The 15,532-nt window shown below is 40.8% G+C and overlaps 2 protein-coding genes across 4 annotated transcripts in view; one reads left to right on the plus strand and one right to left on the minus strand.

The window, feature by feature from the left end:
- cbarpa (CACN subunit beta associated regulatory protein a) overlaps positions 1-840 on the plus strand; it is a 12,440-nt gene extending 11,600 nt beyond the window's left edge. For all 3 annotated transcript variants that reach the window (XM_025066278.1, XM_025066280.1, XM_025066279.1), the window contains one exon: positions 22-840. In XM_025066278.1, coding sequence (XP_024922046.1) covers positions 22-171 — 150 coding nt within the window. In that variant the 3' untranslated portion in view covers positions 172-840. The remainder of the gene's footprint in view (positions 1-21) is intronic.
- Positions 841-2,560: 1,720 nt separating this feature from the next.
- Positions 2,561-14,137, minus strand: stk11 (serine/threonine kinase 11). Its single transcript, XM_025066299.1, has 11 exons — positions 13,808-14,137; positions 11,724-12,602; positions 8,790-8,873; positions 8,529-8,618; positions 8,074-8,206; positions 7,852-7,988; positions 7,641-7,768; positions 6,387-6,444; positions 5,790-5,983; positions 4,466-4,709; positions 2,561-2,754 (listed from the first exon to the last, which is right to left on the minus strand). The coding sequence occupies exons 2-10, from the start codon at positions 11,999-12,001 to the stop codon at positions 4,501-4,503; spliced, it is 1,311 nt and encodes a 436-aa protein (XP_024922067.1). The 5' UTR covers positions 12,002-12,602; positions 13,808-14,137; the 3' UTR covers positions 2,561-2,754; positions 4,466-4,500.
- Positions 14,138-15,532: the final 1,395 nt, after the last annotated feature.

Below are 15,532 nucleotides of genomic sequence, written 5' to 3' on the forward strand. Positions count from 1 at the left end.
AGTCAGGTGCTCTTATCGGAGGCATACGCCGCTCTTTCAGACAAGCTGGTCCAATCTGTTGAAGAGAGGCTCTACGGTGGCCTGCGCAGTGCAGAAAAGCTCAGCCAGAGAGGGTCAGAGCAGGTGCTCACCGTGTCTCACACCGCCTCACCCGGCTTCAGCCCCACCTAACACCTGTCCAAGGACTCAACCAGATAGGACACAGTCTGTACTATAGACAATGGACTTAGAGGTAATCGTTTACAACGTCATCATTTTCTCGACTTTGGCTTTGACAACATTACAGCCGTTACTCCAAAAAGATGCTCTGACATGGATTGTACAGGACAGATACTCTGTGGACGGCCAGTCGCTTCCATTCAGACCTAAAATTCCACTGTGAGATGTGAAGCCCCTCAATGTTTTTATTAGCAACTACACAGACGATCCACATTTCACAAGAGACTCAGATATTTGAAATCCATCTTTAGAGAACGTGACTATTTTTAGATTCAACTGTGAGACTTCAGCATGCTGACATTTTTCCCAACCATGTGTGTGTATACTGTACAGTTGAACTTAACAAGAAGAGCACTTTGATGTGAGGAACCATAATGATCGACTTCCTGTCACTCAATAATGTCATTTTCTTGAACTACTTCCTCCTCAAGTGTCCTTGTCTGTATCCCCGTGAGGGTCCACGTGTACATGACAGCATCTGTGTCTGTATTTACTGTTAGGACGGACAACAATTATGAAAATGTAAGAGAAAAAACAGATCCTTAGATGGTGTGTGACTGAAGCACCAAACGAGTACAAATATCATGGGATACTCGGAATATAAAAACAACATAGCATTGATTTATGTGTGTGTGTGTGTGTTGTCCTAATAATTCATTTAGTTTCCCGTCCTTGTTAACCAGCAGTGCAGACACGGGACTAAGTGTTCTGTCACTGCTGGGACTCTTCAGCTGAACAACAGACAGGGTCACTACAAGTGACTCACGTCGGCCTGTCAGGCTTTCACAGTTAAAGCTGCTGAGACTCTGACAGCAGCAGTCGATCGACTCACCGATCTCTGCATTCAATCAAATACAAGGAACAGTCACTTAAAAATGACATTGATAGAGCGCCTAAAAAATGCGTTTCCACTGAGTTTTTTTTTTCACCAAGAAGCACATTTTTTCTGAAAATATCTGAACTCAACCCATGGCTGCCTGTAAATTATCATTTCATTTATTGCATTTAAATCACAAATGTTTTTTAAGTCAGATCTTGCTTTTCAAGACCCAGCAAATAGTGTTATATTTAAGAAGTTTTAGATTGAAAAATAATCCAATCTGAATGATCTATTCTGTGGTAGTGAGATTCCTAGAGTGGACAGATGTCTTTTACGACGTAGGACGTCACCATGGAGACTGTGGGGCCGAATTCCGTAGTTCATCCATAGTTCTTTTTTGTATTTGATTTCATCTTTGTCCTTGATCTAAATAATGAATTAATTTTTATTTTCATCAGAGCCAAGCGGAGTGTATGGCAATTTTCCTAACCAAGAAAATCTGGACTTTAAAGAGCAGTAACGTTGGTCATCCATGTCGCAGTATCAGTACACAACATCAGGAGCTTCATCATCATCAAATACCAATCACACTGTTGAAATAGTCTTTATACCACCAGGCATCTCGCTTTCTTTTTGTAGCAGTGTGTGCGTGCTGTTAAACAGCGAAGCTCTCTGTAGACCTTACTGACGTGAGCAGCGCCGCTCTCTCCTCCACCCTCAGAGTGGTGACTCACCTGACAGATCTCTGATCTATTCCCAGCGAGGAGCTGATGATGGGCCTGGCTGCGCAAGACGGAGGCAGAGCTCCCACTGATGTGATCGGCACATCTGACAAAAGTGAGGCCGGGTGATTGCGGTGACACACCGTATCATCACTTCCCCCCAAAAAAAAACTGTCGGGGGAAGAAGGTAAAAAATAAAACAGGGTATAAATCATTCACCGTGTATTGCAAAATAAACATACTCTCAACGCCAGGTTAGACATTAAAGATCATTCAACAAAAGAGCAAGTTTAGGACATATTTTATATAAATAATAATTAAAAAATATTCATTGGGAACAGAAAAAAAACTAAATGGAAATCTAAAATCCTCCCCAACAGGTCAGCAGTGGATCTGAAGGCTTCAGTCTGTCTTTCCCTTCCTTCCAACTCTGTACAGCATGCAGTTTTTATGATGGTAGTAGTAGAGGACTATAAGTATTCTCATCACAGATTTAAATATAGAATTATTCATAACATGTCATCTTTTTCTCTTTAATTCTTTTACACATCACAATGTGTCTTAAAAACGGCCAAACGGTTCTCTAAGAAAAAACAAAACAAAAAAACCCAGAAGGGTGTGTATGTGATGATGGTGTTTTTAATATCCAGTGCATCACTGGGTTTTCTCAAAAGGGGAGGAGGGAGGATCAGAGGATGAGGAGACTGGATGAAAAGGGCTAAAAAGAGCCAAATTGCAAGAAAGAAAAGAAAATGAAAAAAAAAAAAGAAAAAAAAAAAAATAAAAAAAAAAAAAAATAAAAAAAAAAAAAACACCAATTCACAGCCAGTGCCATAAAAGAACATTTCTCTCCGTCCTTCTCCTCCGTCACCTAGAACAGTTCTCCAAAAGACTTGGCAGACCAGTGGTCCAAGGAGGTACAGGAGTAATAACGTCAGCAGGTTTCCTCTCACAACAGTGAGCAGTCCAGACACAGGACAGGGACAAGTAAACCTTAGGGAGACAAAGACAGATGACAAAATGTAAACTTTCTGCGGACGGTGCTTTATTTTTAGCCGCTCTCGTAGAGCCGGGCCAAAGGTTTCCCGTGAGATATCAGTGACGAACGGGACTCAACAAGAGAGCGACACGCTGGTGCTGCTAATGGAGAGGACAAATCCACTGGATGGAAAAAAAAAAAAGCAGAGAGGCAAACATCCCACAGTCCACTTTATCTCCTCCTGGGTGAGTCATCGACTCAACACATGAATATACAGCGTCTCCTCTGCACTGCAGCCGTGACAAACTGCCTAATGTCCTGAGTGGTTTGTATGTGTGAGATTTAAAGAGCACATCGTAGGAGGGAACTGGGAAAAACCAGGATGATGACCTGTTCATTTAGCGAGTGCATTTGTGTCATAAAAGAGTTTCCACTATCGCCTCCTGTTAGCAAATAATCAAGATAAACCTGCCAGGACAGGACCTTTCCTGATCCAGTCGTTATGACTGCATTCAGAAAACTGATGTGTGCATTTGTGAAGCGCTGGTGAGTCACAGCTCTGCTTGTGAATATCAACAGAAATTCTCCTTCCCTCTTCCTCCTCCTCCACCTCCTCCTCCCTCTGCCTGATGTACATTTCTGGATCTCTGCCTTATGCAATCCCTCCTTATTTTACCCCTTAAATGGCATTATCTGGGCCTTCGTTATCGTTTTATTATAATGTTTCAACCAAAGGACTTTTCATTTCAGAACTCTTCTTAACCTCAGTGAGAATCACAAAGCTCTTTCTCCTCTATAATAGGATTAAAACAAGTGCAGATGATACTTTCTGAAACAACCTTCTGGTATCATTACAGCCTTCAGTCTTATCTGGTGGGAGTCAGTTTTAACTCACTCACAGATGTGAGGTCAACACCGGTCAGAATGTGAAGGACTCAGACTTCCTTTTAAATTCATCTAACATTCCTCCTGATCTCCATCACCAGGACATTTGGTGCCAAAACAAACTCTCATTTGGACATGTTTATAATTTCCCTCCCTGGAGTGAGACTTTTCCAGACCATGACAAAACATTCTGAATATAGTTAGGGCGGTCCAGTACTATTCTGTACAGCCAGATCGGACTGATGTCGGCCAGAATTCCAGGATTGTCTTATGGATCAGGCCATAAGACAAAGCCATCACTCAGATTTGCGTGACTTGCTGTAAACCAGGATGCTGCTGCTGCAACAACATCAGCTCACTGCATGTCCTTGTCAGACCCTCATTAGCCTCGCGCAGTTCTCATGTCATCTGTGTGGAGTTTTTACACTAAAAAAAACAGAGAAGGGTCTGCAGCAGCACGTGACACAAGAAACCTACGCCAAGTCAAACCTAAAGTCCTACACTGTACATTTCTTAGTTCAGAAAATGTTGGATTCATACACAATTTTATTGACATTTGTATTAACCATTATAAATAAAATCATGGAAGTTTAAATAGAAAGCAGCATCTGTAGTTCATGAAGTCACCAGGTGGACTATCTCATATCAGAGTACTTGTTGCACAGTTCAACCATGGCGTCTTTTGCACGTCTATATTGAGTCAAGTAAGTCCACACAGAGCGCACGTATAATTAACGAGTTGAGAAGAGAACACGGTCTGCAGGCATCACTAGTTGTGACCAGGTGTCACACAGTAGTCAAGTAAAGCCTGAAATACAGGCAGTATTTACAGCCACTCACCAGGTGTGTTGATGATGAGGACACAGCAGAGGAGGTCATTGCTGTTTGCACGTGGAGAGCTTACGGATCTTGCTGGCTGCAGAGACTCCTTTGCGTGACGGGTTGGACGAGGAGGAGGACCGGCGCTCGGCTTTGGCCTTGCTGTTCAGAGCGCTGCTCTCTGTTCCATTCACACAGACTGGCTTTGCTACGGAAGGACTGTGATCGGCGATCCCCTGATCCTGGTGATCCTCGGTCACTTGTCCTGAATGGAGACGCAGGACAAATTGGTCACACTTCCACAAAAGAGCTGACGTGGCAGCTGTTATTGATCCAGTGTCAGGTAAAGACATGAGTGAGCATAAAGGAAATCACCCCAGACCTGCTGCTGTGAAAACTGTTGACATGTTTTCCTTTAAAGAACTGTTAAAGAGCACATTTCTTTTAGCAACACCAGCAAAATGTCAGCTTTGATAAGAATAAGAAATTCTTCACAGCCACATACAATAACAGGAGGATAGCTGAGGAAAAAAAATAAGAAGGTAGACTTCATTGTTTTTGCCTCCATTCCATTTTTAACATTTTAAGTTATTTATTATTAAATTCTGCATCGAATCAACAGTCTGGTCCAAATAAGACAGAACCTCAACTCTAAGAGAAATGTTATGTAAATGTTAAGTCGTACATTGTTGTAATGTCAGATGTGGGTGCTGCTAAAATAAAGAAACGAAGCGCAGGTCAAGCCGTAACTTTTTCCACATAAACACGTCATGGTGTTCAAACCAGGCTCTCTTCAAGCCTCGGTGCCATTCATACGCCCACAGCACAGCCATTTCAATCACTCGATCTATTTTTAGAGCACTTCATTCATGTTCTGCAGCGCCATTTTTTTTCATGTGGAACACCATGTTTCGACACAAAAAACCTGAATACTGCACTTATTAGTGCCAGCTGTTACCTAGCAACAGAGAAAAGATCTGAAAGAATTGGAAAAAATGTCAAGAGTAGCACAAAAAAAAAAAAAAAAAAAAATATATATATATAATTGTCATTGTAATCATCAGCAAATATTTGTGTTTTTCCACTTTGAGAAAGTAGAACTTGATCAGATAATTGAGTTGGAATTAATTAGAATAGTAAAAAAAACAGTGAGTATGAACAAAGTCACAGCCATCGGAAAAACACTACAAATTTACTGAAATTTACTACAAAGATGCGTGTCTTTTAAGTAACCCCTTATGTTGCACAGCACTAGTAATGATATTTTGAGTGAAAGGACAGAGAGCTCAAATAAAAAGTGCACTTTAAAAACAACAACAAAACAGGAGCAGTGGCTGCAGCTCACCTGGCATTGTGAAGTCCTGAGTGTAGATGATTTCATCCTCTCCATCGTAGAGTTCGTCATCATCCTCCTCCGTGTAGCCATGTAGGTCCTCTAAGTAGGGCACCACAGTCATGCTCCGCCAAGGGTCCCTGCTCTCCGCGCTGGCAGGGAAGGGCACAGGGGGCTCAGATGGGGGGTGTTTCTTACGCACCCAGCTGACAGAGGCAGAGAGAGATGAGAAGATGAATATGAGTCCACCAAATATCCCAGACTATTATGCTAAATTAATTCTAAATATTAATTAAGTAATTGACCTAAGTATTAGTTCAACAAAATAAAGAAAGAACAGTAAAAAAGGTCTTAAAATCTTTACATTCCTACTTCACAGAGCAAAAACAAAGGAGCAGGGAAAAACATTTAGATGAAACCACAGAAAAAAAATACAGACAAAAATGTTGAATTATTTAGTAGCTGATGAGTCACCAGTTGGTCAACAAGTTGGTGCACTAGACTCCACATCATCATGTCCACAGTCATAGGTACAAAAAAAACCCAACAAAGTTCAACCGTCATTACTTTGACACAAGTTATTAAAATATAACACACTGAAACACTCACTTGTGTTGCCTTATGTTCTGTATGGAAAACCTCTTCACTGGGTCGTACTCGAGCATTCCTGATGAAACACATTCATTTGAAATTCAGTCAATTAACCTGACAATTCACGAAGCATCCAACGTGGTCTAACCAGCAGTAGGAAATGTGACACAGTGAGTCAGGCTTCCTGTGAAGCTTCAACTGTCAATAATGTGGGGTCGGAAAATCCTGAAAATGAGGAGAAACTAACAGCTGTTCTAAAGCAACAAAGAATGTGTGTGTGCGTGTTAGTATGTGCTGAGTGTGAGAAATGCTAAGTGCCAGAGTGATAAGGCAGTGGTGATGCAGCACTGATCCACACCTAATAATGTAAATGTCTCACAGTAGGACAGAGGACGACAGCATGCAGACTGCTGATAGTAGTGCTGTGCCTGCTAAAGGACACCTTTTGTAGCGCTGGGCTTATTTTAGACTGTGTAATTATGGAGGGGCTAGCTCTCAAATGCTGCGTCATCACACGCGCACGGGCACACACGCACGCACGCACACAATCATACATAGCGAAGGTGCAGATGCTCGATGGTTTAGAACAGCAACATAATGAGTATTTCCTGTTCGTGGTCGCACATTTGATGAAGTCTGTTCACTGGTATTCACAGCACCTTCTCTCCACAGCTATTCATTGAAATGTTGATGCAAACTGACTGCACCGTGGGTTTAGTAAACACCACCAGAGGACAAAACTGCACTTTGGACTGATGCTGTGAAAAAAGGATCTATCTTAGGAGGTGTAAACCAGATTACCTTATCATTCTGCCTGTCTATCTGTTTATCCACCCTCTGTCTCTCCATCAGCATTCTCCCAGCATCCCACACAGGAAAACCAATACCTCACTATGATGTGTTTATTATTCTACTGCTGGCTGGGGATCAATGGAACCTACGTCAGCGGCTGGAGGGGTTTCTACAATTCGGAGGAAACTTCCCTACTCAAAAAACTCGCAGCGTCTGTGCTCTGTATCACAGCACCACCTGCTGGACATTCAGAAAGGATCACAGCTGCCACTGTACCAGGGATTTCCTTGGAATTTGCTCTCCAGTTTAACTTTAATTAAGCTAATCAGTGTGGAATGTTAAACACATATATTGTTTGTTTATACATGTGTAGGTAACACCGTGAAGAAGAGACTAATTACCGTAGTTTGGTTAAGTTAATTCATGTATAAGTTAGCATCTTGGCAGTGAAGTCTGAGTGTTTGAGCTCTGCACACTCACCTCGGAGCAGGTCTGAGAGGAGCGGTCCACACTCCTCAGGAATAGTGTAGTCTCCTTTTCCAATGTTTTCAAATAGTTTGTAGATGTTGTCGCCCTCGAATGGATACAGACTTGTTGTGATGTTGTATCTGAATAGAAGGAGGTAGGTGTCAAATGCCAGGGTCTGAAATACAGTCCTTAAAATGCTATGAATTTAGTAGTGGGGACTCACAGTGTTACACCTGCAGACCAAATGTCTACTTTAAACCCTGAAAAGGTGTCCAGTCCATTAGCAATCTCTGGGGGCTGGAAGGCAGGAGAGCCCTGACTGGTGCGACATGTGTCGTCCTCTGCAAACGGATGAAGGGCCTGAAAAACGCAGAACACAACGGTCATAAAGAGTGGCTGCGCTTAGCTGTGAATGAAGTGAACGAATCTGATTTGAGAGGCTCACCTCTGCTACTCCCAGGTCAGAGATTTTAAGGGCCCCATCTGTAGTCAGCAGCAGATTTCCTGGTTTAATGTCTTTGTGAACTATTCCCTGGCTGTGCAAATATTCAAGGCCATCTAAGAGCTGGCAAAAGTACCTGCAGAGAGAAATAAACCAAGATGACAATCAGTATCTCAGGATATTTTATTACTACAGCTTTAAAAGCCTTTATCACACGTGGTGATTTATCTTGGGTGGTGTTTTCTGCAGCGACCACACATTAACACAATCCACCGCCAGTTATTTTACAGTAGAGACTCCGCTGTTAGGTCTGGGACCTAAACTTGGACATGGAGCAAAGGCTGCAGATAAGTTCAAGCTAAAAATAGCAGATGGAGGGAGTAATAGGAAGAGAGTGGAGAGAGGGAATGAGAGAGGGAGGGGGCAGAGAGGGAGAAGGAGAGAAAGAACAGCCTTACCCGTGAGCTTGAAATACTGGAAATCTTTTCTCTGGGACGCTGTCCAACATTTCCTGCATCCCACAAACGCAATACTCCATCACCATATACGTAAGTCAGGAGTCAAGGGGGATTTGCACTGAATAATTTGAATCAATGAGAGAGAGCTATTGGCTAACAATAAAAAAAGTCATAAAAAGCTTCACTACCAACAGAAATCATTAAAAAAAACACTTAATTTGCACTTTTGTCAGAGAAACGTTTATATAAGAAAGTGGATATATTTTCTGCTTCTCCTCATTGTACAGGACGTCCACCAGCTGAATCACATTTTTGTGCTGGAGTCTTCTTAGCAGCTGAATCTCTCTGAAAACAAAAAGAAAACACAAAGAAGCAATGAGCAGAATGTTACATAATCTTTGATATTGCTGTGAAAAGTACTAAAAGACTGACAAAATACAAACCAATTCAGTATTCAGTAGTTGTTAATAAAGCAATTAGATCAGCCATGACATATAGCACCAAAATGAATACCAGGACATACTGAAACACAGACTTGGATTTTCTTTGAGAAAATCTTGTGGATTCAAATCCATAGGCCTAGCAGTAAGTGTGTTTTGCTTGTTGTCTTCAAATTAGAAACCAGCGCTGCCACTGAAGGCTCCGTTACTGCTGCAGTCTCTCTGCAGTCTCTCTTCTAAAGTGCCCAGATGGATATTGTGTTTTCAAGGCCCGTGGACTGCAGAGCTTAAAAGGATTTAATCACTTAGTGATACGACGGCTGAGGGAACTCAGAGGAACTACAGATAACTTATATCAAACACTGCATCTCCAATGAGCCGGTCTAGTGACTGGGACTAGTTCTCAGCTGTCCGTCTATGTTTGCATGTCTGTGTGCCCTCCTGTCATTCCAAACAAGGGCACGTGTTTTTGAGTGGTTGCTGTAGAAACAGAAGTGCGATTACTCAGTCAATGCCCGTATAAGCACACCCGTCTGCACAGCTTCTCTGGAAAACAGAGGAGAGTTGGACCGACAAGAATGCTGAACAGAGAGGCTATCGGCAAAGCTGGGGGTCTTATGACAAACTTTCACAGGATCACAGATCTAGATTGCTCTGGCTGAAAAAACAAAAAAACACTCACAACCAAAAGTAACTGATAAAAATAATAATAAAAAAAAAGCTAATACACAGAAACAGAGGATGACTTTTTACGTCAGAAGAGACCAATGAGGTCATGGGATTCTGCAAGCGGAGTCTGTTTTGTGATAGCTACTGTTACTCTTACAGCATTCAGTCTAATGCTGAGTTACATGAGCCTATAATTATGTTGATTAATTTAGTAAATTTTGTTTTCTACTTGCCATAGCCATGATTTCACTAAATTTGTAATGGTCTCTTGCATTTGTAGGCTGGAGATCATTCTAAAAAGTCTCTAAATTAAAAATTTCACTGAAAGTGCACAAACTGTATTATGCTCTCTAGAAAGGAAAAATATAAAAATAATAATTTTAGTTTCCTTGAATTACAGTATAATGTCTAATGATTAGTCTATTGCAAAACTGTTGTTCTATATGTCATTGTTCTTTCTCGACCTGCTGCTTACATCCAGCCTCTACCTTCAGTTAGTAATCTTTACACTTCACATTATCTCAGCGAAGCACATGCTTAAAATGGCCCCAACTATGAGTCAGTCAGGCCTCACTTTAATTATTTTCTGCACAGACACTGGGGGGAAATCTGCAGCTGTTGACAAGATGCTGAATCTCAGCCATCTTTAAAACGGACACAAAAAAATTCCACTGTTTTCACAAGAAAAGTCCTACGATTTAGGGTTTTATTGCTTATTGTCTATGTAGGATGTGACTTCTGAATATAAATAGCTACCAAAACATTGTCTTGCGTACATATATGACGTATAACAGATTCTCATTCATTATTAAGGGGGAGCCATGCAGACACACGCCTCAGGGAGCATGACTCAGTTGTTGTGATGCACCGGTGTGAAAATAACATGACTGGACAGGAGGAACATTTTTACAGAAGAATGTTTGATACTGTGACAAAAGAGTAGGTCATAATGGTCTTTTATAGTAACTGGTTTTTAGTTCTCTATTTTCCAAAAAGTACATAATTTAGAGCAAGAAAATTTCAATCCTTTTAAAAGGAAAACAGAGTATGAATCATGGAAGCTGCGCATACGTGAATAAGAGGCCACATGTAAATGACAGCTCAACTGCATGGTGTGGTCTGAGCAGTTCAGTGAAACAGTTCTTGGACTGAGGAGTGTCTTACTAAAATTGACAATTTGTTCTTATATATAAAAAGACTGCCAATATTGGTGGCCAATGCTTAGAATATGGGACAACGTACAAGTGTGGTAACAAATGTGTTCCTTTTGTGTCTTTTCTGGTTCTGGTTGTTCTTTTGCTCTATTTTACACTACATTGAAAAGGGACGTCTTTCCACTCTTCTCCCCCTGTGTGAATTAATTTTGACAGCTTTCTAAACCCTTATCTATAATTGGAACAGGCTGATGACTGCAGTAATATTAAATAAACTACAGTGTGATTTGAAGTCGCATTCGTTTTGACACAAGTCACAATACACAGGTTTAGACACTTAAAGGAAGTCAGTCAAATCAAGACTTAAACCACTGATAAAAGAAAAAGTTACCTGGGTTTCCACTCTGCACATTAAACAGAAGTGCCTTGTCACAACCTAATTATCGCCTCCATAACAACCTTAACCAGAAAAACAATTAAATCAGTGTTTAAAGTAAGTGTCTCAACCTGCCGGGCGGCAAGAAACAATGTCTGATTATAGTCCATGTGTTTAACATTGGGTTAGACTGTGGTGCTGAAATCATAGCTCTGCCTTTATCAAACACGCTCAAATCTTCTAATCGCTATTTTTATTTTGCTTCTAATGCATCAACTTTGATAGCGCAAGGTTCCTGTTCTGCAAAATATATCCCACCCCGTGACAGGTGCAATGGAAATTCAAAATAATCATAACATTAAGTACGTCTGTCAGTTATCATCTTATGGCCGGTTAGTGTACTGATGAACTTAGAGACAATTTCCCAGACTGACTGAGATGATTTATTTAGGATTATTTAAAGTGTGAATGTTGTGAATAGAATAAGTAAACTATTTGACTGAAACATCACAGCAATAAAAAATATGGACTGAAATCCAAGGTGACAAAAACTTACTTTTTTACATTGGCCTCTCCATTAGGAATCCTCCTCAGCTTTTTCTTCTTCAGTATCTTGACAGCCCTGCGACAAAGTGTCTCTGAGTCCAGCATCTCTTTTACTTTGCCATAGGAGCCCTCTCCCAGCAGATCCCCCATTAAATACTTTCCTATCAGCTTTGCTCTCTTCCTCCGGGGCTGATAGATCACTTCTGTAGAGTCAATGCGGTGAATAAAAGTATCCATTTCCATCAGTTCATTTTCATAGTCCAAGTGATGCAGCTCCCCGGTACTCATGACTGAAAGTTCAGCAGCCACAGATTATTCCTCTGTGCGAAAAGGTCTGCAAATAGCTACAGCTGCCGATGTAACAGAGAGAAACCTCCTGGCAACCTCCCTCTGTATAGTTTGATTCCAAAATATGGAATAGGGCCAACTTAGAGAATAATGAATACAATAGGCAAAATCATGTCTGAGGGTTAAGGAAGGACACTGGGATTAATTTGTAAACATTAGGGCTGAGCATTGGGGATTGGGGAACATTAAAGTCTACAGTCACTGTTTTCTATTGAGCATGGTGGAAAGAATTAATTCTAAAGTCTTCTCTCCTGCAGATTACCTCTATATCACTTCTGCCTTAGGTGGATGTCTTCCTTTAAGGCTGTGCAGCACAGCACTTTTGTTGAAGTTCCATGCTGTACAGCATAGTTTTCCTCGGAACACAGAGTGTGAAGAACTGGACCAAATCCAAGCACAGATCCCAAGCCAAACAAATGCAGCAGTATTAGTGCAAACTGTGGAGTCAGCCCAGCTCCAGGGGAGCAGTGGACTGAGCCAGCCGCTGTGTTGGGCCGTGCTCAGGTGTCCTCCATACCACCACGATTCCTACAGTCGGTGCCTGAAAAGAGGGTCATTCAAACATTAATGACAACACACACATGGCCTTCGCTCATTTCTGAACTATGTAAGCATTCTTTGGTAAACATTTTGACAGACAATATCACCTCCCCAAGCTCCCAAACAGATCAGAAGAGCTGACACTAATTTAATTTCAATACCTCAATATTTCTCAAACAAATGAAAATTATGTATGAGTCGCTGAAAACAAACTGCATAACTGAATTATACCTTTATACTAATTCACTTCATTTTTTTACATGGGCCAAGGGAAATACGTGGGTCAATCTGCAGTGATCTAGATGTACGCTTTATGACAGAGAATCACAACAGGATAAGCCTAAGTGATGTTGCCTGCACTGATCAACAACACAACAACAAAACATTAAACACACATTTCACTCTTCTTTGTTTTGGGGCTTTAATGGCAGCTTGCTAAGCTGTATTACTGAAACCTACTATGTTTATTTCGTGTTGGTAATCAATTCAGTTGTGATGTGCCCTCAACAACAGAAAAGGCAAGAAAAATATTAACACAGAGAGCTGCAGGTTACACCAATACAATGACAGAGCAGTTAATTCTAAGTATTTTCCTTGAAAAATATATTTACATACACTTCACACCGCACTGGGTTCACATGTGACATTGAAAACGATTTACACTGTTGTCAATGAAGGATAAAATAAAAATGATTTAATTTGAAATAGCATTGCAATCTTTGTGAGCTAGCTGGTAAGCTACCACTTGCTTGAATGAGCTTAATACATTAAACTATGTCTCCAGCTGGTTGTCAGTGATAATAGTAGGCTTTGGGTGTTTAGGTGTTTGAATAGGCATTTGAACAGCGTCATTATTTATCCCCCTAAAAATTGATGTTGGGAGGATGAGTCAAACAAGGCTCCACACAAATGAAGCTAACGGTGGCTGCAGCGTTAGCTGAGCCAACTTTACCGTGCCTTTACATAAGCGTTAGCCAACTTCGCTTCAACTGCCGGTGCAGCATTTCAAAACAACGAGGCAGTCATAGCTGTCGGATTGCGCTGTAATAGCCCCAGGGAGCAGCGACATTACTCCGACATCCAGCAAAATTAAAATGATCCCGACAGTCCCGGCTAACCGGAGTTCCACTGGCTAGCACTGCCGCTCAGATTCCATGTAAATTGCGAATAGCTAGCTAGTTATCATAACTAAACCCCGTCTCTCACCTGTGTCTGCGTTAATCTCGTTTCCCTTCAGCCTTAAATTCCTATTCAGGTCGAGGTCCACGGTAAACAAATCTTCAAAATAGGTCCTGCAGGATATGAGTAATTTTTTTCTGACTCTTCGTTTTACTCTTGCCTCTCAGGTTGTCGCCATCTTGTTTACCTCCCCCCAGCTCGCAGCAACTGACAGCCCATACGTTACTGCGTAAAATCAAAGTTTTGTTCTCTAAAGACCGAATCAGCGAATTGACCGTTCTCTAGCATCTTCTAGTTTTTTCTCATAATTAGTTTTTTTACTACTATTATTATTATTTCTTGCACAGTGCGTAAATGGCATCTTAATATTTTGGCATTTCTTTAAAGACCCATTCATGTCGCGTATAGACCTGATAATCAGGGACTTTGATGATAAATAATGTAAAAAAATATTTTTTATAACAATTAGTATTTTTTAAAAAGTGACTATTTGACTATCATTTTAAAGATAAAAAATAAGTCATACTAAATAAAATTAATATTACATCTGAAAAATATCCAAATCAAAGAACGGCTACAGTTTCCTTTCAAAGTGTTTGAATTTCTTTTTGTGGGACAGATGGATGTGTAAAATTTGAGGTTGGAGTCAGTGTACTCTGGTATCGTTCATGTTTCACATTAGTTTATTACTCACACGCTATGCACCGTGGGTAATTCCCTTTGGCACAATTCGCAGACATGCAGACTGACGAGAAAGCAGCCAAAAAATGCTCGAAGTGGCCGCACGAGGGCCCTCACTCTCCTGGTAATGTACATGGGAAGAGAAATATAATCCCACTGACTAATGTAACCTGTTACGAGGGACATTTCGAGCTATGATTTTAATTGTATCAATTGTATCTTTGTAATGTTTATTATTTATCAAACTTAGAAATAGTTAAAGAGCACGATTGTCATACATTCAATCCCAAATTATATGACTATTGGCGTCGTTTGTTTGACAGAATTACACACTACTTCTTCATGGGGGTGTATGTATATTTTGTTGCTACAGTTGCTTAACATTTTTTCAAGCGTTCATTACAAATCTACAGTAGTTATTTCCCATTGAATATCTCAGCTGCATCCTTCAACTTAGGCATCATGCATAGTAAAATATGTCTTCTCAACCTGTTATTTCTGCCATTTTAAAACCACTTAATTTAAAACACACAGTACAAAGATGTACAAAATTGTGATTTGTTTTTCTTAGACAAAATCACTCAAAGTAAACTTAGGTTAATTCAGCATATTGCAACCCTGAATAAACCTCATCTCACTATTCCAGTTTCAGCATGTAGGACAACATACACTGTAGATATCACCAAAACCACGGGATATTGGGAAAAAAAGAAGTCAATTTCCTAAACCATCCTAAACAGTTTTAACCAGCCCAGCCCTTGATTTCCTTACTGCTGTGGTTGAGTTCACATCTGATTGATGCTGTGTCCAACACCAGTGTGGTTTTTGCTTATTGCTAAGATTTTGGAGTTATATTTATCCCATGTAAATAACCCCAGGGAATGGAAAACTGAAGGTCTCATTTCACTGATCTGTCGTCCTCGTCACCACTCGCTGCCTGAGCCTGACTGACTCTGCCCTTTGACTCTCTGCTGACCACAGGCTTTTAGAAATAATACTGAAGTACTTACTGAAAGGAGGAAAATCTGCATCTCTATATCCAGCGCTGCCATGAATGGATGGTTTATGGAA

This window comes from Cynoglossus semilaevis, chromosome 20 (genome assembly GCF_000523025.1).
Source record: "Cynoglossus semilaevis isolate Cse_v1.0 chromosome 20, Cse_v1.0, whole genome shotgun sequence".
Lineage (NCBI taxonomy): Eukaryota > Metazoa > Chordata > Actinopteri > Pleuronectiformes > Cynoglossidae > Cynoglossus > Cynoglossus semilaevis.